This window comes from Lampetra fluviatilis, chromosome 28, assembly GCF_964198595.1.
Source record: "Lampetra fluviatilis chromosome 28, kcLamFluv1.1, whole genome shotgun sequence".
NCBI lineage: Eukaryota > Metazoa > Chordata > Hyperoartia > Petromyzontiformes > Petromyzontidae > Lampetra > Lampetra fluviatilis.
In genome coordinates, this window is record NC_136302.1 from 7,926,177 (window position 1) to 7,948,571 (window position 22,395).

Consider the following 22,395-nt stretch of genomic DNA (forward strand, 5'->3'; position numbering starts at 1 on the left):
CGCCTGCGCGCCGTCTCTCCTCATTTTTTCCGGCCATTTTGAAGGCGTTCAACCTGCCCTGTGAACTGCCAGCTCCGAGGAGCACGCATCGCTGCCCGTCATCGCTGCCCGCATCGCCGGAGTGCCCTTGCAGTTAGTGTAATTGCCCTTTCGTTTCTCCAGAGATCTTTTTCTTAGGCGTTCCGCAATTCTTCCTACGTAACGTCGTCGCGCTCGCCTGGAAACGACAACAGAAAACACCAAACCCCCGTTTAGAAATGTCGCGTGTCCACCCCCCTCCCTCCTCCCCCCCCATATGGATTAATTTGCTGGTCACTCAGTTTTGGTGCAAGTTCTAACGCTTTTAGAAAGGTTTGCAATACGTCGCCCCGTAACAGTAATGCATGTGATTCGTTATTATGCAATTTAATACGCGTAATAAAGTAAAGATTATGAGGGTTGCTGTTGTGAATAATTAGAAGATGATTGTAACAAGCTTTGCTGTTTTGAAACAAATTAGATCATTAAGATAATTGAAGCTAGAGCAACCTAGGAAACGAGTAATTGCTCATTAGGAAAACGAAGTTCTATTAGATCTCATTTGCTTATTAAAACTCGGGCTATCGCAATTCAATTGCTTGAATTAAAACATTTCAAGCCTTTTGATCACACACAGGGTGGGAATTTGTTTTATTCCCCTCTCACAATGAATCACCAGACTCCTGCTCGACCACGGCATGGTCTGGTCCATTCATGCGAAGAGCTCAGCGCTGGAGTGAGCATAGTGTGTGCGTGCGTGCACACTGCGTTTCGCATTAAAAACCCAGCGATGCATTGCCTCTCAGAGCTGCCAGAACTGTGGCGCTCGCACAAGACACCACTTGTACTTCATCACGGCGCGATCCCATCCGAGCTCCTTTCCACAGTTTTATATATATTTTTTTGGTTTGGATTGTATGCACGATCTATTCGGTTGCCCCCTTTCAGAAAGTATTTTAAATTTAAACTTTTTTTTATTTCACAAGGTAGGGCCCACTGAGCTATATAGCTGTTTTTTTTCAGAAACGACCTTGCCACAAATCATAGCTCGACGCCGTGGCTTATCGCGTGAACATGTATAGCAGCCAAATACGCTAAACGCTCGTAGATTCTTAATGTGAAGTGCGAAAACCTAAAGACCCGGAGAAAATCAACGTGACCACGGGGGGGGGGGAGAGACGCATGCAAAGTCCAAATCTACAGGCTTCAGGGTTTGGATCGAACCCACGACCTCCTGTATACCAGGCGATGTAGTTAACATCTCGCCACGGTGGCGCCCAGGGCTGCGGTGCGATATCGCGTAGAGAAAACAATGTGGACGTGTTCCAGTTCTTTGTGCATCTCGGAAATGTTTGGGACAGAGTGAATAACCTAACGCGTAGGATATCTCGGCCAGTATCGTGATTCATTATTGATTTTTGGATTAGGCCGCATTAATAATCTTGCCAAATCTGTGCCATCCACCACCCAGACCAGGCTGAGCCGGGCTTGGACCACATCAGTATCAACTCGTACTGATGTTAGCCATGGCCGGGAATCGAACTTTTGTTGATGGGTTCATAGTGCAGCACGCTTAACCATCGTACCACCCCATAAACATGTTGCCATGTTCCCAAACGTAGCCCTATTCTAAGGATTTCTGTTATGTCGGTAAATAATAACAACAGCACGCTTTCTGCCGACAGCACTTACTCATTATAATCAATGCACGCTCACCGGGGAAGTCTGTACATTTCCGGTTCACAAATTCAATTAAAAATGTTAAACAATGCCCACCAGCTGGGCTAACGTTCATGGGACCCTGTGACCTTCAACGTGTTTTCCACCACAACAAAAATCAGAAGGATATTTATATAAATCTGTACACGTGGGGGAGCGGTGGTGTAGCGGTTAGCGCGCTGCACGACGAACCCGTCGACCCGGGTTCGATTCCCGCTCACGGCAAGCGCCAGTGACGATTATCTGAACCGGACCCGGGCCTTCCCGAGATCGAGTACCTGGTGCGATGTGTAAACATCGCCACTGGGGAGACGAGGGTGGCCGGGCGTGGTGTTGGCTACCCACCGCCTCGTGTGCTGTGCTGGCCTTCATAGGTGCTCCTCGCTAACAGCACTTGCCCCAACAGTCTATTACAGATTTAAAGCTTTCGTGACTGCAGGGAATCATTTTCTTGGTTCTTTCGGTAAAGTCACGTAGAAGGGAAATAATAAAATAATAAAAATTAAACATAATGAAATAATTCTCACGACGTTTCGGCCACAACGCAAGCAGCCGTCCTCAGGTGAAGAACAGGTCGAGAAGACAGCGTCTGAAATTTTATTTTATTGTTTTATTTTATTATTTTATTATGTTATTATGTATTATTTCCCTTATACGTGACTTTACCGAAAGAACCAAGAAGATGAGTCTATTACAGGTTATACGTGTACAATCTAAACAGGCAATTGGGGCAACTCCTGTTAGTGAGACCCTATGAAGGCCGGAACGGCACATGGATGGGGTGGTGTGGCCTACGCGCAACGCACCCGGCCGCCTTTGTTTCCCCGGTGCCAATGTTTACACATCGCACCAGGTATTTAATTTAAGGCTGAGCCGACCTCGTGAGTGGGAATCGAACTCTGGTCGCTGGCTTCATAGTGCAGTGTGCCACCCGCTCCTCTTCCACTCCCCACACTCGATCCTGCAACATCCACGCACGTCCAACTATCGTGTAGAAGGATGGGCGAGTGAATGAGTTGCTGTGGGTGAAAGTTGTTCCCATCACAGCTCCTTCGATCTTGTATCGTTCATGGGTTATTGTGTGTGCGAGAGTAGAAATTGCAGTTTATTCTTTTTTGCTCACAACTTATTTCCCCATTTTTAGTAGAGGCCACAATGCCCTTCCCGACGTGGTTTACTCCTCCAAAGGTAAACGCAACGTCACGCAGCAATGTATCGTCTCGGCGTGTTGCATTTAAAAAAAGAGAAAGACTGATCCGTAATCCTGCGACGTGGAAAAACGAACCTAATTTTTTGCGTCGCCTATCCCGGCTGCGAGCATCTCATTTACATTACGCTCGAGTTTCACCCGCCCCCCCCACCTAACCGCCTTTGCTGATGAATGCGACCTTGGGGAACTCCCCCTATCTGGCATTCTGGAGATATGAGCAGTGCGGCAAAGTCCCTCATTATGATTTATTACAGTAACCGCCGGCCGGTTGCTGATTGATTACCCACCTCGTGAATTTTGTACGTCTCAATGCAATTTGATCATTCGCTTACAGACTCGTCCGGCCGTCCATTCGTTCATTCTAGCTTGCTAATTCAATTTGAAGCACAATGTTTCAAACAATTATTTGGTGCGTGTGGGTGGAGTGGCGTCCGCGCAGTGGTTAATGCACGGCACTGTGAGAACCGCCAATCGGAGTTCGACTCCTCGGCTTCGGCTACTATCGGTGTATATACGTACGTTTGACGCCTAGGCTTTCGCAACCAATGTCATCCAAAATACCGTTTTTTGGGGGTTAGAGCGTGTACATTTGAATGTGCTGTTAAACCCGCCACCACTCAACGCAGCCAATTAGTAAGGTTTTTCACGTAAACACAACGTGCCAATTTCAAATCTGGCTGCCGCCTGATGATGCCAGTTGTAATTACTGACAAAGCTTCGTACTCTGATTGTAAATGTTGTGGATTTGCTCTCCAACACACGGGTGTGCTGTACTAGTGACGAATTGGCCACGTTCTGTTTACGTGACAAACCTAACTAATTGGATGGCTACGTATTTTTATATTTACGCGATCTAACCCAAAAAAACCTGTTATGTACTATATCGAACTTCTTTCGCACCGTACGTAGCCATGCGGTGCTCATCGGAGGTGCGGGGGAAGGTCAACAAACTCGACGCACGGCAGCGTGTAAAATCGTAACCATTTCAGAAGCGTAACCTTTATTTAGACCCGAGGAATCTGATGAGCTCTGAGGCTCTTTTTCACAGATGTCCACCATGGGCTCGTCGGCGAGTTACATTTCTGGGTCCTCGCCCCCCGAACTTCCGCCCGCACTGAGTAGACTCATGAGGCTTTAAGCGATGGTCTGATTCGCGATGGAATCTTTGGCGAACGTTTTTGCTCATATTCAAATTTTTCCACGAATTTGCAAATTTCCGGACATTTGCGGAATACTGCACAACTGTGGGTAAAAAAAGAGCTTAATAGCTTACCGCATTTCTCCAGTATAAATAAATATTCTGATTCTGAAATGGATAAAAATCCACGAAGTGATTTTGTTAGTCCGAAAAGAATGATACCGGTGTGTTTCCCCACCATGTGGGTATACTGGACTATACGTGTGAATGTGTAAATTGTGCCACGCACAACTGCAGCTCGGACTGCGATTTGAGGGTGGGACCAGACGAGCCATGAAATCGGCTCGCGTGCGGACGCGAGGTGGATTATTACATCGGAGGATTGCTACAGATGGGTGGCCGCTGGGTGGGGGGGGGGGGTGTGGGGGGGGTGTTGGGGGGGGGGATCATCCACCAGTGGATTGACCAATGAAAAGTATAGCAATGATGCAAGCACCAGAATTTGTATTTAACAAGAGAGCTTATTTGATGGGGGCAAAGGAGGTCATCGTAGTTAGGATGAAATGTACCAACAATTGCAGAAAGCTTTAGGCAGGGAACATTGAGGCAAGGATAGATGTTTCGGGGGGGGGGGGGGTGGACAGTCATGCGTTCGGCTCAATGTACAATCCCGAACCCTGCATTTCCCATACTTGTCGTGAGATGCCGCAGTGAATTTGAATGTTGGGACTCGTGCGGTAGGGAGGGGGGAGAGGGAGGGGGATTCTTTATGAGAGGAGTTGAGAGACAGGGATGTGGATTGTGGTGTGGATGCTGACCACACACCCCCTTGTGTACCTTGCCAGCCTTCTTACTCTATAAGAGGGGTCCCAGTGTTGTGTGTGTCTGGCCATCCACAGCCTCTTGTGCTGTGCCGGCCTTCAAAGGTGCTGCTTGCTAACAGCACTTGCCCCAACAGCCTCTTAAATATATATGGGGGATCTTTGTCTTTGTCAGGAGGTGGGTGCATGTACGTTTTGTTTGTATATGCCAGTACACGTGTTGGGTTCAGTGGTGGTCTAGTGGTTTAGTTCACTGCGCTATAAACCCGGTGAGCCGAGTTTGAATCCCTGGGCATCCCCTAGGTTGACTCGAACTTAAATGAATACTTGGCACACAGGGTTATAAACTTCTCTCCTTGAGGAGACAAAGGCAGCTGGGCGTGGTGGTGACCACACACCCCTCCTTCTTGAGCCATGCCAGCCTTAATAGGTGCTCACCAACAGCACTTGCCCCAACAGTCTACAAGGGCTGGTGGGGCAAGGTTCGGGTTCAGGTGGTGGTTGGTGGTAGGGGGGTAGTCAAAGGCGACTGTCTGTCTTTTTTTGAAGCAAAGGTCCTTGAGACGTGGATGTTGATTGAGGCTTGGAGTGTCTTTATGGGGGTGTACGTGTGAAGAGTAGGTGAGTGTATGTGCGTCAATGACAATAACCCCCGTATAGCCTTAACAGACTGTTGGGGCAAGTGCTGCTAGCGAGCGCCTAATGAAGGCCGCTACGGCAATGAGGGGGTGGGTGGGTTAGCACCACGCTCGGCCGCCTTTGTCTCCCCGGTGGCGGTGTTTACACACCGCACCAGGTACTCGTTTGTTGCCGAGTCGACCTAGGGGAGACCCAGGCCCAGTTCAGATAATCTTCACTGCATTTGGCCGTGAGCGGGAATTGAACTTGGGTCACGAGGTTCGTAGCACAGCTCCTGCGCTCCGAACCCAGTGGCCTGTGGTATGAGCTGGATTGCATTGTGGGTTGCCTTGGGTGCATGGGGGGGGGGGGTCACTGCGCATGCACAATGTACACGTACGGCCCTTTTGTCAATCCACTGCTTGGGGGTCTCCCCACACCATACTTCACCACTCTGGTCATTGCGGGTTTGTGAATGTGGGGGAGCATAGTCCAGCCGTAGCAGCACACACGCACGATGCCCTCCACTGCCCACCGCAAGGCCCCTGCAGGTCTATTAACAGGACCCTGCGGGGTGGGCTGGTAGGAACGAATAACCAAAGAATATAAACATAATGTATTATTACACTTGGAAAGCCCCACTGAGTCAAAAGGTTTTTGTAGGGTCCTGCCAAGTGTTTTGCAGTAGGGGGCGATGTTGATACTCGGACGGACGGACGATATAATCTATTGGTGGTCTGGTCCACTTCGTTCCTACCAGTATAACCACCTCTTGTGCATCGCGGTTGCCTAGCCCCAAGCACTAAGCACGCGTGTTAGCGTCTGTGAGCCGATGAGATTGTGCGTATTGCGGCGGATGGGGGGGGGGCGAAACGCAGTCGCACGCGCGCGGCTCAGACTGCCTTAATTGAGATGCAAATGTTGGTGAAGTGGGGGGCGGGGGGGGTGCATCGTTATCCGTGCATCCTCGTCGTTGTTGTTGTTGCGTACCGGCAGGACTTGGAGTTGCACTCAGTGCGTAGGGCGCACAGAGAATTTGACGACGGTGGCGGCGGCAGTAATGGCGCTTGAGCAGCAGAATGACTGCGGCCATCCATAATAGAGGGGGGGTTTTTTTTCGGGGGGGGTTAGATCGCGCAAATGTTTAAATGTGTCGTTAAACACGCCACCACCCGACACAGCCGCATATTAGCGAGGTTTCATCACGCAAACAGAACGTGGCCAATTCGTCACTAGTACAGCACACCGGTGTGTTGGAGAGCCAAGCCACAACGTTTGCAATCCGAGTACGACGTTTCGCCAGTAATTACAACTAGCTTCATCAGGCGACAGCCAGATTTGTGGAGAAGTCCTCCTGTTTCGTTCCTTAAATAGAAAGGATAGATGTGATGACGTCACTTGTGAGCTCTTGACGTGTGAAGAGGAGGGGGGGGCGGGGATTAATGACTTGATCAGTTTCCTTGGGGGGGGGGGGGGGGTTATTGGCCGCGCGACCCAAACGGCATCCGGTGTCGTTTTGTTCAATTGGCTCACAGCGCTCGCTCGCATTGGCGGCTTCCCTCGAAATCCGTGGACTTCTCACTCCGACGCGATCTCGCTGCTTCATTACGAGGCTCTCTCCTCCTGTGGCGTGGAGTTTGATGGGGGGGGGGGGGGGAGGATTCCATGTTTTTGGGATCATTGTAAAACCGGAATTTTACCGACGAGAACGAGGAGCGTAAAACGAAACGGAGGATAAGACTGGACACTTTTTCCACGTGTAGAATTAAACGTATTTCACACTAATTGTTCTGTATCTATAAATATGCCTCTTTTATTTTGCGGAAATAAGTATGAATGACAGATTGGGGATTTGAAGACCACCTTTAATATATATATTTGGGTGAGAGAAAAGAACATTTGAAATAAGAATAAAAAAGATATATGCTTGTTGATTTGCATGTTCTTTATAAGTCATGAAACTCTGCAAGACCATTGTTTTCCTTTAAGCTTTTCCTTGAATGTCCCCTAATTTTGCTCTTTTAATATGTTTTGGTTTTAGACGTAGGACTAACTTCGTTTAATTTATACTGTAGTATTGCAATGCCCTCTTTAGTGGGGGCGAGTTCTTAAACACGAAATAAATGGCACGAATGAATCGCTTGTACTTGTCAATGTTGTCTGACTGCTAGACAATTATATACGCTTAGAGGCTCGCGAAGATGTTTTTGTTTCCGCAGTGCGGTCCGCATTGAGAGATGAGAGCCGCGCATACTTTTAACAGTTAAATAAATTGATACAAACTCTAGAAACGAGTTCTGCTGAACAAGGAAGAACGGTTTTGGGCCACTAGCCCTTCGTCAGCACTTGCTGTAGCAGTTGCGTTTGCCGAGGTGTGCTTCATTCCACACCCTCCACCCTCCCTCCATCCAGCTCAAGTCCCCTGCTCGTACTGAGGGTAGTTGGGCAAATTTCTTAAACCCCCACCCAACTGCTGTCCACTCAGCAGCACAAATGGGTTCAGCATATTTTTCGATTTAAAGCTTTCGTGACTGCAGGGATTCATCATCTTGGTTCTTTCGGTAAAGTCACGTAGAAGGGAAATAATAAAATAATAAAAATAAAACATAATAAAATAATTCTCACGACGTTTCGGCCACAACGCAAGCAGCCGTTATCAGGTGAAGAACAAGTCTGTTCTGTTTTTATTATTTTATTATTTCCCTTCTACGTGACTTTACCGAAAGAACCAAGAAATGGGTTCAGCACAGTTACTTTATTTCTCACGATGCATGTGGGGGGGATGAAATGTGGGTACCCTCATCTATTTCAAGGTGTCGTGGACGGCATGCAACTTACTTACTCCGCTTCGCTCCCTGTGGAGCATAAGGAAACGTCGGACAAGCCCACACCATGCCGGGACAGCATGAAAGAGTAGGCCAAATAACCTCTGGAGTGGGGCTCTATAAGATCGAGCCATTGGTAGCATGAGCAAGCATTTGCAGGCTTTATCTTTACCTTCATCAAACCTTCCATGCGTCTAAGTGTGCCTGTTTTGTGTGTGTGTATAATTAGGGGAGCGGTAGTGTAGTGGTTAGCACGCTGCACTACGAACCTGGCGACCCGGGTTCGATTCCCGCTCAAGGCAAACACCAGTGACGATTATCTGAACCGGTCCTGGGCCTCCCCAAGGTCGACTCAGCCTCATGAGTACCTGGTGCGGTGTGTAAACATCGCCGCTAGGGAGACAAAGGCGGTCGGGCGTGGTGCTGGCCACCCACCCCCTCGTGTACCGTTCCGGCCTTTATAGGTGCTCGCTAACAGCACTTGCCCCTACAGTCTGTTAAGGCTGTACGGGGGATCTTTGTCTTGTATAATTAGATGTTGTGGGGAGCGGTAGCGTAGTGGTTAGCGCGTTGCAGCTACGAACTCGGCGATCTGGGTTTGATTCCCGCTCGCGGCAAACTCCAGTGGCGATTATCTGAACTGCTCCTGGTCCCTCCCCAAGGTCGACTGAGTGTGTAAACATTTTTACTAGGGAGACAAAGGCGGCCGGGCGTGATGTTCACCACCCACCCTCTCATGTGCCGTGCGAGCCTTCATAGGTGCTCGCTAACAACACTTGTCCCTACAGTCTGTAAAGGCTACACGGGGGATCTTTGTCTTCGTATTAATTATAACGTTTAAAACACTCTGTAGCTTTTGACATCGGCGACTTAATGCCGGGCATGAGGAGATGAGTCTCGAAAGGGGCTCATTGTATGCACGTGCTGATTGAAAATTGCGTGTTTGGTTAGCGTGAATTGGTGGCATGCTGATAAGGAGAGGACGCTTGCGTTGGAGCGAGATATACGGTCATGAGCCACGAGGGATAGAAACGCCGCACGTGCGCTCGTTGGCTTCTGAAACGCTCTCAAAACGTGCGTTTGTCCCTGGAACTATTTCGGTGGTAATAATGTCACTCATCAAGCCTCGCAATGGCCAGATTTCTATCGGGTAAATATCGTAAAGCGACACAAGTTTATACAAACATTTCCTGAGCAGTAGGTCATTTGTTTAACGGCCGTTGTCGTGACCCCCGTGTTAACGTACAGACAGGTGGATTTTAACGCTTTAAACTTTAGTTTGAAAAGCGTAAAATAAGCTATTTGACCAAAAAAACTAAGCTTAATCTACTTTTATCTATCGTGGACAGTTGTGTTTTGTTTTTGTAAAGGTTCTCATAAATATATTCCGCCAGCCACTCGGCCCAGAAAGTCTGACAGGCCCTGCAACGTTGAAACGACAGATTACAAACGACGCTCGCCTGTAAGAACGTCTCGAAGACCAACAAAGAGCGAACTGCTCTCCGGATGAACGCTCGAAACAAATGGTTCCATTATCTCGGTGAGAATGGGGCATGAAAAAAAAAACGGAACTCGAAAACGGCGTCGTAAAAAAGCACGCGGTCTCCAACCCTGCGGATGATGGCAAGTCCCCAATTTGAAATGTACGTCCGTGTGTTGAACTTCTGTCGCATCGTACGTAGCCAACCGTGCTAATCGGAGGTGCAGGGAGGGGGGGAAGTACGACAAACTAAACGCAAAAATCAAATCTCGATGGAGTAAAACCAGCGTCCTTCACTAATTCTCAGAGGGACGGGGCTACTTTCGCTTATAAGACATCATCAGTGCGAGGGCTGCCACGCCGCCTTCAAGGTGTGAGGGGCGCACTAAAGGTCACCGGGGGGTCACCAGTGGTCTGTGGTCCTTGCAACGAAGAACAACTGTGGAGTAAACAATCGCGTGCTGGCTTAATGAGTCGAACTTGGCAATGCCGTTGCCTGATTTGAACGGCGTTAAGGGAATGACAACAACAACCGGTGGCGTGGGGTTTTTCGGGTTGACGCCGCGTTTTAGGCTGGCACGATGTCCGACCGTTGAGGGAAACGTGGGACAGCATGTCGGACGACACTCGGGTACATCCCGACAATGCATCAGAAGGCTTTAAACGAGAACATCCCGACCGCACAGAGTAACACGGACATGGTACGCCAGTGCAGCTCCCGCAATTGTCACAGGCAAAAAATACAGCGGGACTTTATTGTTAAGTCGTGTCGAATATTTCTGTCCGAATTTCTTTTTTTGTGCATTACTCATTTTACAAGACACAAAAAAAGATCCCCTGCAAAGGCGTAATCACATACTGCAGGGGCAAGTGCTGTTAGCGAGCACCTATAAGAGCCGGCATTGCACGCGAGGGGGTGGGTGCTCAACACCATGTCTTGTTAGTGGCGATGTTTACACGCCACACAAGGTACTCGTTTTAGGCCGAGTCGACCTAGGGGGGAGGCCCATGACCGTTTCAAATAAACGTCACTGGTGTTGGCAATGAGCGGGATTCGAACTGTTCGCCAGGTTCGTAACAAAACAAAGCTAAAGATCCCCCATATAACCTTAACAGCCTGTAGGGACAAGTGCTGTTAGCGAGCACCTAATGAACGCCGGAATATACACACAAAAATAAATCGTACGTAAAATCCAAATGGGTGTGGGTAACAACAATAATTATTACAAATAAGTTATCAGTTTTTTTTTGGCACATGTCCCATAGTTCTTGCTCAGTGTGCTGGGTGGCGGTGGGGGGGGCTCCTTGAGTTCAGTGGATTGAGGTCGGCGCACGAGCACGCGGAGCAAAACGTCGGACTTCCTGCTGAACAACGTGCGGAACAGCAACGTGCGGAACAGCCTGAAAAGATCTCGGGGGGGGGGGGGGAACTGTCGCGCTAAAATCGTGGAAACTTACGCAGTCGAAAAATTTATACATTTTTTGTTTAAATAGTAGGGGGGGGGGGGAATGGGTTTTGTTGTAGAATGGATGAGTCGTTGGTCATGGCGTGCCTCTGTGACGACTGAGAGATGATGGAGTGATTCGGAGATGGTTGCGCCTTGTTACACACGAGTCCACGTGTTCAGGACATGCTCTCTCTAATTAACTGACACCGCCGCGTCGGCGGTGGTAGCGTGGCAGCATCTCTGGCTTGTCGGTCGCATCTGTCCATGTGGCACACTTGCCTTCATTAGCGACGCGTCACGGTGCGCCAGGCCACCCCGGCTGCATTAACTGCGCTCTCCATCGATAACGATTGCCTCCAGTCAACTGCCAACAAACCCGCGGGTAAACAAAGTGTAAACAGCCAAACAGTGGCTCGTTATATAAGCAGAAGACCCATTCAAGATGTAGTCGACGTCGCTCATTCCAACAACAATGACGATGAGAGGGATGCTGCCATAGGTGTGACGGTCGGCTAGCTGCGGACTTTGCGGTGCCAGAGGTCGCCGGTTCGATTCGGTCTCCCGACCCGGCGGTTGAGACCACGGGGGGTGGCTAAGTTTCCTTGAATTCCCCACTTCTACAATTGGGGTACACCACAATTGGTCCATCGGCGGGTTCGCGTGTGGGGGGGGTGGGGAGCTCAAATGTGGGCTATTCCATGAAGCTTTTGCCCGTGTGAGAGAGTAGAGCAAATGCACCCTCGGCAGTTTGATCATGAACAATCCGCAACAATAATAATAATAACAGCGAACAACTCTACTGCTGCACCAATAATGTCGCTTTATATTTTTGGACATCCAATATACACAACGTCAACCTCTGATATATTGCACAGTGCTGCGTCCAGCACAACATTTGACATTTAAGGACGGGGGGGGGGGGGTGGGGGAGGGGGAATTGATTCCATCAATCGTTGCCGTCCAGGGACCATTAGGCTCGCATTTTTCCGAGCTGGCGGTGGCACGTCTGTGGGCGTGGGCGTGCGGGCTCACGGCTGAGGGCGCAAGCGCGCCAGCTGGGGGCGCGGCGTTCATCGCATCGTCGTGTAGCAGGTAACCAGGTGGTGCGTTTAATCACATTTTGTGGGGGTATTTCATCTGTCATCTCCTTTCGGTGGGGACCAAGAATAGTGGCGATGTTTTATCGCCGTCGATCGCGTGCGTTCGTCCACTGACGGTGACGTTTGCTCCCAAGACCGATGGCCTCTTCTTGAGTGTGGTGGTTTTGGGGGGGGGGGGGGTTTCTTCAACATTTAGCCAGGGTGTAGGGGTTTACCTACATTTTAGCCGGCCGCGGATAATATGGCAGTTCTTGCTGGCATATTGTTTCATAATCGCTGCCAGGGCTTAATTGCATCCCGAGGGAGCTGTTCATGGCTTTGCTCTGGAAATATGTTTTGCTGCCAGCACACCACAATCCCCCAGTATGCCTCTCGGTATGTATGATGAACTTTTTTTCGGAACCATACACAGCCAACCGCGTTAGGGGGAAGGACAACGACCTCGATTCAAAAAGCAGTTCTAAAGAAATTATTTTTCAATCTAGATGATGATTTAAAAGTGCATAGCTCCAGTGGCTTCCGAACATCGGAAGAAAAAGCGTTCCAGACGGCCGCAGAAGCGCATCTGAAACCGCCGGATGCGGTGACCGTCATTGTTCGGCGGTGAGACGGTCACTGCATGGCACACCTTCAGATGCTGTGGCTACTCATCCACTCATCACAGGCTGCCACCTCCCCAGTCTACGAGTGGTCATCGTCAGTTGCTTGCCCCCGGCCGCAGCTCCCACGAGACACTGCCAGGCCGCCCGGTAGTCGTGAGCACGCCACCACGCCGAGCACAGTCCAGGACCCCCCGCGGTTTTTGCCGTCGGCCTCACGGTCTGCGCCGAGGTCGGCTCCAGCACCGCTACCGGTGATGATGGCGGTGGCGAGATGTTAACTACCTCGCCTGGTATGCGGGAGGTTGTCGTGGGTTCGATCCCGACCCTAATGCCTGCTCTATATTTGGAGTTTGCGTGTCTCTCCCTCTGGTTTCGTGGATTTTTCTCCTGGTGCTCCGGTTTTTCCCACCACGGTTAGAAACGCATGCGTTTAGGGTGCTTGGCTGCTGCCGTTATTTCCACGTGATAAGCAGAGTTATGTTTTTTGTTTGCATTATGACTGCAGGTATTGTGGTCTATGCAAGCATGACTCCTCGTAAAAAAAGGTGTCAGTTTTGTTGCCAGATAGAAGGGTAAAAAACCAATTATCTTATTTTTTTATTGGCAAATGAGGTTCCAATGATATAAGCCACTTCGTTCAGCCATCATTTGTGGCCAGGTTGCTTCTGAAAAACATCTATATTGCTCAGTGGGCCTTACCTGGTAAAATAAAAATAAAAAATACTATAGCTTAAATTTCGATTTAAAGCTTTCGTGACTGCAGGGATTCATCTTCTTGGTTTTTTCGGTAAAGTCACGTAGAAGGGAAGTAATAAAATAATAAAAATAAAACATAAAACATAATTATTTTATTATGTTTTAGAAGGGAAGTAATAAAATAATAAAAATAAAACATAATTATTTTTTTATGTTTTATTTTTATTATTTTATTACTTCCCTTCTACGTGACTTTACCGAAAAAAACAAAAAGATAGTATAGCTTAGTTTACAAATAGTTTAGTTTCGTGGTGGTGGTGGTGGTGCGCAGGACTCTGATGCAATGAGGCCCGAGGTGTCCGCCCGGGCGACGTGGGTCCTGAGAGGTTGAAGTCTCCTGGCCCCTGACCATTCGGTCACCGCCGGGGAGACGCTCTTCGCCAGCGGAGCCTCGGTGTTGGCAATGGCGCGTCGATGAAATGGAGGCGGGAGGGGTCCGTCGCAGGTGCCACCGGTCGAACGCGTCCGCTTTCCCACGCAGAGGCGCTGTGAGAAACATCGCTTTCCCTGCGCCCTGGAACATTTTCAGTTCATGAACTAACTCCGTAGCTCTTAACTAAGCGATGTTATAACGGGCACTATGTCAGTGTGGATCTATACGCGTTTAAGTTCAACTTCTATCATCCTTGGCAATGGGGGAGGGTGGGAGTGCTGTTGGCAGATCCGATTACCCCCGAGTTTGTCCGTGGAAATTACTTCCCGTGTGGCTATTCAAGGATAGATGCAGATAGCGGGATTAATTTTAACGGCGATTTCTGAGTTTCTCCTCCTCTTATCGGTAAGAAACGTGGATGTTAGGATTAATGTCGCTTATCCGTGAAGCCACGGGGCAGCTTTTGTGGGTCCCCCAGGTCACTCTTGCAAATGAGACTCATCCTGGTCCCCTTGAGTTCTCTCACCTGTTTAAACAAAATAAGCGTGGAACTTGACATTTGACTCGGTTATGCATATGTGGATAATAGGATCAGTTGGCACTGGCAACTAGGTAACTTGCTGATATCTGTGGAAAAGCGTGGATAGCAAGAAGAATCCATTTTGCGGACTAATATTATTCTCTGACGTTCTATTTACGACACGGAATGCATGCGCCCATTGGATAGGACGCTCTCCGATTAGAGCAGCTTCACTATAATCACCGCGACATGTGATGCGTACGCGCCATCGCCGAATGTGTGGGTCTATAAATTAGCAGCAACCCCATCTCATTTTACAGTCGGTTTGGATGTTAATGGGCAGAGGGTTTTTTTTTTACTCGTAAGAAACATGTGGACCCCTCCAAATTGCACCGTGGCTTCCGAAGTGTGTGGTGAATCTGTGGGCATGGTGTTGCTTTCCCTGCCTGCCCTCCTCCCCCCACCTAGTGCCCCCTACCCATGCAACATCCTTTTTGTATTCTTTCCCACAGCCTGGCACGGGTTTGGCAAATTGCCCAAGACATTAGATTCCTTGTGGCAATAAATCTTTTCAGGACCCGGGATGGCTTCCCACTGCCCCCCCCTCCCAGCCGCCCCCCTACGTACTGACGCGGCGTGACAGAATTTCTCCCGCGAATTGCTAATGATAGCAATTGTTTACGTCGGTGAAATGGCCTCCATGTATTTACGGGTTGATTCGGTTGAATGCGCGATCTTTTAGTCAACCTTGAGGTGCTCGTGATTTTATCATTGTGAGTAATTTTTGTTGTTATTGTCCGAATCGTAATTTTGCTTGCAATGTGGTGCAAGGCAGGTTCTTGTGGGAGGGCGGAGTGGTGCCTCTATGTTGCTGCGCGCAAAAGGTTGTGACTCGAATTCAATTCCAGGGCAGCCCTGCAGTTTATTGTTCAAGCCACTGCTAGTGGAAGGGCCTACTCATCCACAAAGGCCAGATGGGTGTATGTATACTATATATATGAAGTGCACTGTAATGATTAATGGTGATGACAGAGGTGGTGGTATTGATGATGATGCTGGTGGTGGTGATGATGATGATGATCGTGATGATAGAGGTAACGGCATCGACGACCACAATGACAACGATGACAGCAGCAGCAGCGGTAATGAATCCCTCATCTCTGTGCCCGCATGCGTGTCCCGACCATTCAGGAGAGATATGCGGTTTCCGCGTAAGTGGAGCGGGCGACATCCCCTTCGAGGTGGTGCTGGTGGACGGGCAGAGCGGTGAGGGCCTTGTGAGGGCCACTCACCCGCTGGGTTGTCCATCGCGAGGGCCCGGCGACGCCGACACCACCAACAAGGCTCGCCGTGACTACACCTTCTCCGTGCAGGCCTACGACTGTGGTGAGGGCCCGGACGGAACCGGCCAGAAGAAGTCACGCAAGTGAGTCACCACACCCCCCCCCCCCCCATTTCCGTATCTCGCGCCTCGGTCACGGTGCCACAGAAGCGAGCCGCGGTGGCGAGATCTTGACTCCCTCGCCCGGTATGCAGGAGGTCATGACTAAGGTTGTTTTGGGTTAGATAGTATAAATAAACATTCTGATTCCGTTATTTACACGGAGGGAATCTGGTGAGCTATGAAGCTCTTTTTCACAGGTGTCCAGTAGGGGCGGGTAAGAACGTTACAACAACAACCAGTACAAAAACATGAGAGTAGTGCAAAGTATATGAAAGGTAAACAAATACACAAACACATAAAACTAAACCATGTCGTTAACCCACCACCATCCGGTACAGCCAATTAGCGAGGTTTGCCACGTAAAACAGAACGTGCCAATTTGTTACTACTTCAGCAGGCCGATGTGGTTCTAAAGTGAAACCACAACATTTACAATTTGAATGACGTGACATTTCGCTGGTGATTACCACCAGCTTCATCAGGCGATTAGCCAGAATTGTGAAGATGTCTTTCCTGTGTCCGCTCTTAAATAGAGTGAAGGTGTGATGGCATCACTGTGAGCCTATTAGGTGCAAAGATCAGAGGTGTGTTAATGTAATCATGTAATGCATTATGTTCATGTGAGAATATGCAGTACCTATTTATACAGGAGGTCATAGGTTCGATCCCGACCCTGACGCCTGTATATTTTGAGTTTGCATGTTCTCCCTGTGGTCGCGTGGATTTTTCTCCAGGTCTTTCGGTTTTTCCTTTCACATTTAGAATCAACGTGCGTTTAGAGTATCGGGCTGTTGTAAATTTCCACATGACAAGCCACTTTGTTGGGATATAATTTTTCCCAGGTCCCTTCTGAAAAAGAGCCATATAGCTCAGTGGGCCTTACCTGGTCAAAAATAGTTTAGTTTTATCGTTTAGTTTATGTATATATTTGTAATGAAGCCCTGCAATTGCTTACACCAGTGATTCCCAACCTGTGACGTTATGGGGAGGTTTTCGTCCAGCAGTGGATAGACTGGCTGATTATGGGGAATGTCTGGAGCTTGACCGTGACGAGTAGCAGCAGGGGGGGCCCACATCACAGAGTGCTGGGGGAAGGGAAATTCCATACCTCGGGGGTAGCAATCGTACAAATGGTCACAATTACGTTACACACGGGTGTTTTAAAGTAATGCTAATTATTACAATCGCTTTTAACTTAAACGGATAATGGCACGTTGTCGTGGATTCGTGCTTCATTTCTAACCTTGGCTAAATTGGCAGGGGGGCAAATCACGTGGGGGCTTGAATAGCTCACCTTTACTGGCGTGTCGGGAAGGCATCTGTAAGACCACCACCGCACCCTCCAAGCCAGGTGCCGGCTCGAGCCCTCGGCCCACAGCCACCACAGGGTTGACGGCACGTCGGGCCGCACCTTTTTGCGGTCGATGTAAAATCGGGGACGACATGATTTTTCAGGCGTTCGTTCTGCTCTCCCCTCCCCTCCCTCCCTCCCTCCCTCTCCCCCCCCCCCAAAGTTATTTAATTGCATTCGGGGGGGGGGGGGGGCAAGCTGCAGCTCTACTGGAAAGGTGAAAGAAAAAGAAGTGTGAGCACACACACACACACCCACCACCCCTTGATGTGTAGCAGCCATTCCGGCGGCAATCATCGGCTATATGGGGCTCCCAGCAGGAGCAACTGCCACCCTTCCCCACTGCATTCTCCCTACCCGTTCACCTTTGAACTGTGTTAATGCAGCACAGACCATCGCTCATGGGCCCCCTGAGGCTTCAAAACCCCCCCCACCGCACCCACTACTCCGTAGCTGCAGGTTTCAATGATTGTAGCTGCTCTCCTCTGAGCCCGTATTGTTTCCATATTAATTGCCAAACACGCTTGTGTTTAAAACGTATTGTACAGCCGTCGCTTCTTGGCCCTTTTTCACCGAGATCAAGCGTGCCGTATCTCTTCTAATCGGTTGAATGTCTGACACGTACTGCAATGCCGGTACCTTACATTCTATTGGTTTTTGGGAGACGGTGAGGTTTGGAGGAGGGGGGGGGGGGGGTTTGCATGTCCCCCTCTGCGCAGGAGTTGTGCACCTGTACGTACGTAAGTACGTTGAACTTCGTTCGCACCGTACGTAGCAAACTGTGCTAATTGAAGGTGCGGGGGAAGGACAGCAAACTAAACACAAAAAGCAGTTTAAAAAAATGAGATTTCAGTCTTGATTTTAAAGTGCATAGCTCCAGTGGCTTCTTAAAATCGGAAGGAAGAGCATTCCAGACGGCAGCAGAAGGGAGGGGGGGGGGAACAAAATATGAATTGTAAAACTCCGTGCAGCGCTGCAATTTCTTACTCGACCCACTGATGTCGAGCAGAAGGGCCCCTGCTAAAGGGAGCTCTGGAGAGCCCTTCTTAAAGGGTATTTTGGCCTATTCTTCCACGCTGGCCAGATGTAGTTGGAAGCGATGGGAGTACCCAGACACATCATCCCACCCATGTGACCTGACCGATATCGGCTGGCTGTGCTGCACCCAAATGTTATGCCGTGTGGGCCGAGGGCGGCGCGTTGGAGGATAAAATTAAACGTGCGCCATTATTTCTACCGCCACGCGCTGGGAGTTCCGACCGGCGACCTCTGGTTCGGTCTGATAACTATTGCAACCATGAAATTCATTACGATTATTAATAGTTCACGTTTTTGAAAAGCGTTTTTTTTTAGGACTCTTAAATTTACATTCCGTTTGTGATTTACGCATCAATTAGCTAACTTTGTTATGAAACTTTGTCGATTAAAATTATAAAAGTAAATTATTTTTTGCAAACTAGATTCGAAGCTTTCGTGACTGCAGGAATTACTCTGGTTCTTTCGGTAAAGTCACGTAGAAAGAGATTAAATCAAATAATAATAGAATCCTCCGGACGCTATGGGCAGGAATTCCACACAACTTTCCCTGCCCCACCCCCTCTCTCTCTTTAAGGCCTCGACACAGAGACGTAGTCTTTCTCTGTGCCAATGTGTGTGTGTCTCTCTCTGTTTGTCTCTGTGTGAGTCTCTCTCTGCTTGTGTGTCTGTCTGTGTGTCTCCGTGATTATGTTTTGTCTCTTTCTCAAATCTAGCAATCTTTGGAAGAAGGTAATCAACCAGGTGGGGTGTTGACTCTTGTGTTGGGCGACTGTGTTGTATTGCATTATATTTCCAAGTCTCCTATGTTTGTTTTCTCATTCATTTGTACCTGATGATGGTTGCTTGTGTTGCAATCGAAACGTCGTATTCTATTACTATTCAATCTAATTTCTTTCTACGTGACTTTACCGAAAGAACCAAATAGCTATTTTTGCAATTGACTTCTTTTTTACTTTGTCTCGCATTTTTAAACAGCTGAGTCCACGAACAGCTGCACAGCAGAAACTGACGTGAAGCACCGATGCTCGACGGTGCTTCTCTGGGTGACAAAACACGCCAGACTAAAAAAGGCTCTTCCGGGGGGGGCGGAGGGATACGGTGCGACACTGTAACACTGAGCAAATGCTGGTGGACGCTAGGTGAAACTAAGTCGAATTTAAATGTATATAATTTTATAAAGTGCCAAGAAATTACAGTCGCATTAGTGGAGCCGCCTGCCCTGTGAGGATCCGCATGGGCAGCCTTCCACTCGCGTTCAGGATATGAAAATATTAAATCGAACCCCCTGTGGAGGAAAAAAAGAATTACGCACATTTTCTCAGGACCACCTGAGCGCCTCAAGCAAGGTCAGCTGGCAGAGGACGCCTCAAACAATGAGACGTGATTGTGCAGCTTTTGCCGTTATTCTGATTAAACTAATTTGCATGCTTAATTATGTGCACTTTCAGAGGGCCATAATCATCATCACAGCCTATTTGCCACCTGTGACCAAAGCTTATTTATTTAATCAATGTCGGCAATATCAGCGTTATCTCGTGGGTGAGGTCTATTTAGTCTTCCGTCCGTTAGCCGTGGCGTCGATGGGACGCCACCATGGTGTAATGGTTAGCCCACTGGACTTGCAAAACAGGGTCGCCGGTTTGACTCGATTTCTGGTACAGGCGGTTGACGTTTATTTTTTCCCTGCCCTCCGTGCACCCACAAGTATGAATTTGGTAATTCGGTCGGCAGAGATTTGATACTCCCACTTCTTGGAAGACTTTTGTCCAGCTTGGAAGAGTGGGCCACGTGCCCCTCTAGAGAGGGCACTCTAGACAGACAGCCCTCAGTGGGAGGCCCGTCCTCCAACAGGAGCATGTGCCACCAATAGCAGGACTGCACCTTTACCTGTGCACATCATTGTAATCTCTGGTGAAACTGGAAAAGGGAAGAGTTGTTATCGGAGGGCTTTCAATCATTCTTGTTTCCTGGACCGAAGTATTTTTTATTTTGTTTTATGGACCTTCAAAGGACCCCTCCACCTTTAATTCTCCGGGCTGTGCTTTTGTTGTATAAATAATTTATTTTGGAAGGAAATGTGAGTCGTTTGAAATGCTCAATCTCTTGGGCCAGGCAGAGACTAATCGGCATAGGTTTAACAATTCACCCCGCTGGTGATTTGATGAATGGTCGTGATTCAAGGTCGTGGTTCGATTCAAAGATCAATGGTTTTGTTTACATAGCGGTGAATGCAGCGGCCACTAGTGGCTTCAGGGGTCACATGAACCCATTATCATGAATTGCAAAAACATCCATTATCAAAACGCGATTTAGTGCACATATCGCGAGTTCAACAATTTATTTTAATCGACGAAACAATTAATATTGATTCGGTTTAACCACCTCTACTAATTGGTGTATGCTGTATTGAACATGGAATTCTCCTGCTTTTGTAACATTTCCACTTGAAATGATAAATTGGTACCTTTTTAAGATAGGGGGGAAAGCAGCCCGTTCATTGTTGATGACCCACGCTGCCAAGTGGGTTTCGTAATCTTCAACATTCGCTTTCTCAGCATTCACTTCCTTTTGGAACATCACCGGATAGAGCCCCTTGGACTGTGACCTGAATGTGTCCTTCCAGTGCAGGGGAAGGCTGCACAGGGACAATGGCAGCTGGCTATCTTCTGCTGATGAGCCCCAACGAGGATTAATCTGGCAGACCGATTCCCTTATTCTCTTTCTGCGGCTTAAATACAACGTAATGCCACCTTGTTCGAGCGAGTGGGCCCCATCACAATGGGGCTGTGTGTGAAATTTGTACAACAAAGGTGGTGCAATCTGAACATGCTTCGGATTCCCGGTGTTGTTTTGCTCTCGGAAGGCACTTTTTACCTTTGTTGTTGCATCGGTAGGCAACTGTATCACATGCTTTTCTCACGGCTCTTGAGTGGCTAGTGCGCCAACTACACCACCAGGCTCTACCACCGCCCCAACCTGACTTCCTTGCCTGCGTGACCTAGAAAAATCTCCTGCTTGAGCTGAAGTCTTGGTCAGCCAAGCTCAGTAATTTATCTAATTACTTCATTAGGATAAGAGGTGTGCTTTGATCTGATAGGGGAGCTCGCCACTTGATGAACATTCCCGGCACTTCGCTTTGGACATCCTGCGAGCGTAAAAACCCTTTCAAAATCGGCTAAATCGATACCTTGGAAATTTGTCTCCTGGAGCGTGAACTCAAATTGTCTTCCATCATCATTAGCATCCACATCGGTATAAATAGCAAAAAAATGCATTCTAATAATAAAACCACCTTCATGGGGATTGACGCAAGAGGTATTACCCGACTCAGTCACTTACTTTACAGGGTTTTGCTTTGCTCACATCGTTCAAATTAATGCTACCGTTGGTGTAATCTATGACTTTTTTTTTAACAAGATGACAAATCAAGAGACGACCACGAGTCTCATTTACAAGACTGACCTGGAGCAATTAGTCTGCCAGTAGGGGGGGTGACGTTTTCCACGTCGAATCCCGATTTGAGTAATTCGTGGGAAAATATTCTAATTCTGTAAATTATTTCACGGCGATGCCAACCCACGACGACCCAGCAGGCCCGTCATGTTCACCGCGGTTGGTTGATCGGCAGCTCGTGTGCGGTGGGGTTAGGCGTGCCTACTGTCGTCTCTCCCCCAGACGTCAGGCGCGCGTGGGAAGAGTAAACCGCAAATACCCTCCGGACTGGCTCTCTGAAGCTCCTCCTCCTCTGCCAGCAGCGGCTCGAGCAAGCAACAATTGCAGGGGGCCTGCACCTGCACCTTGTTTTCACTGCAATGCCAGCCGTTTGGCGACAGCAACGATGGGCGGACAACTCCGGTCGTATTGTTCCGCACCGTGAGCCCCAGAGGCATCCATCCGTCGTCGCGGCTGAAATTGAGAAAATAACGCGAGCGGC

The 22,395-nt window shown here is 48.7% G+C and overlaps 1 protein-coding gene across 1 annotated transcript in view; it reads left to right on the top strand.

Moving 5' to 3' along the window:
• LOC144942738 (calsyntenin-1-like) overlaps positions 1-22,395 on the top strand; it is a 149,577-nt gene that overhangs the window by 67,348 nt on the left and 59,834 nt on the right. The window contains exon 3 of the mRNA XM_078869611.1: positions 15,820-16,054. Within this exon, the coding sequence (XP_078725737.1) occupies positions 15,820-16,054 (235 nt within the window). The remainder of the gene's footprint in view (positions 1-15,819; positions 16,055-22,395) is intronic.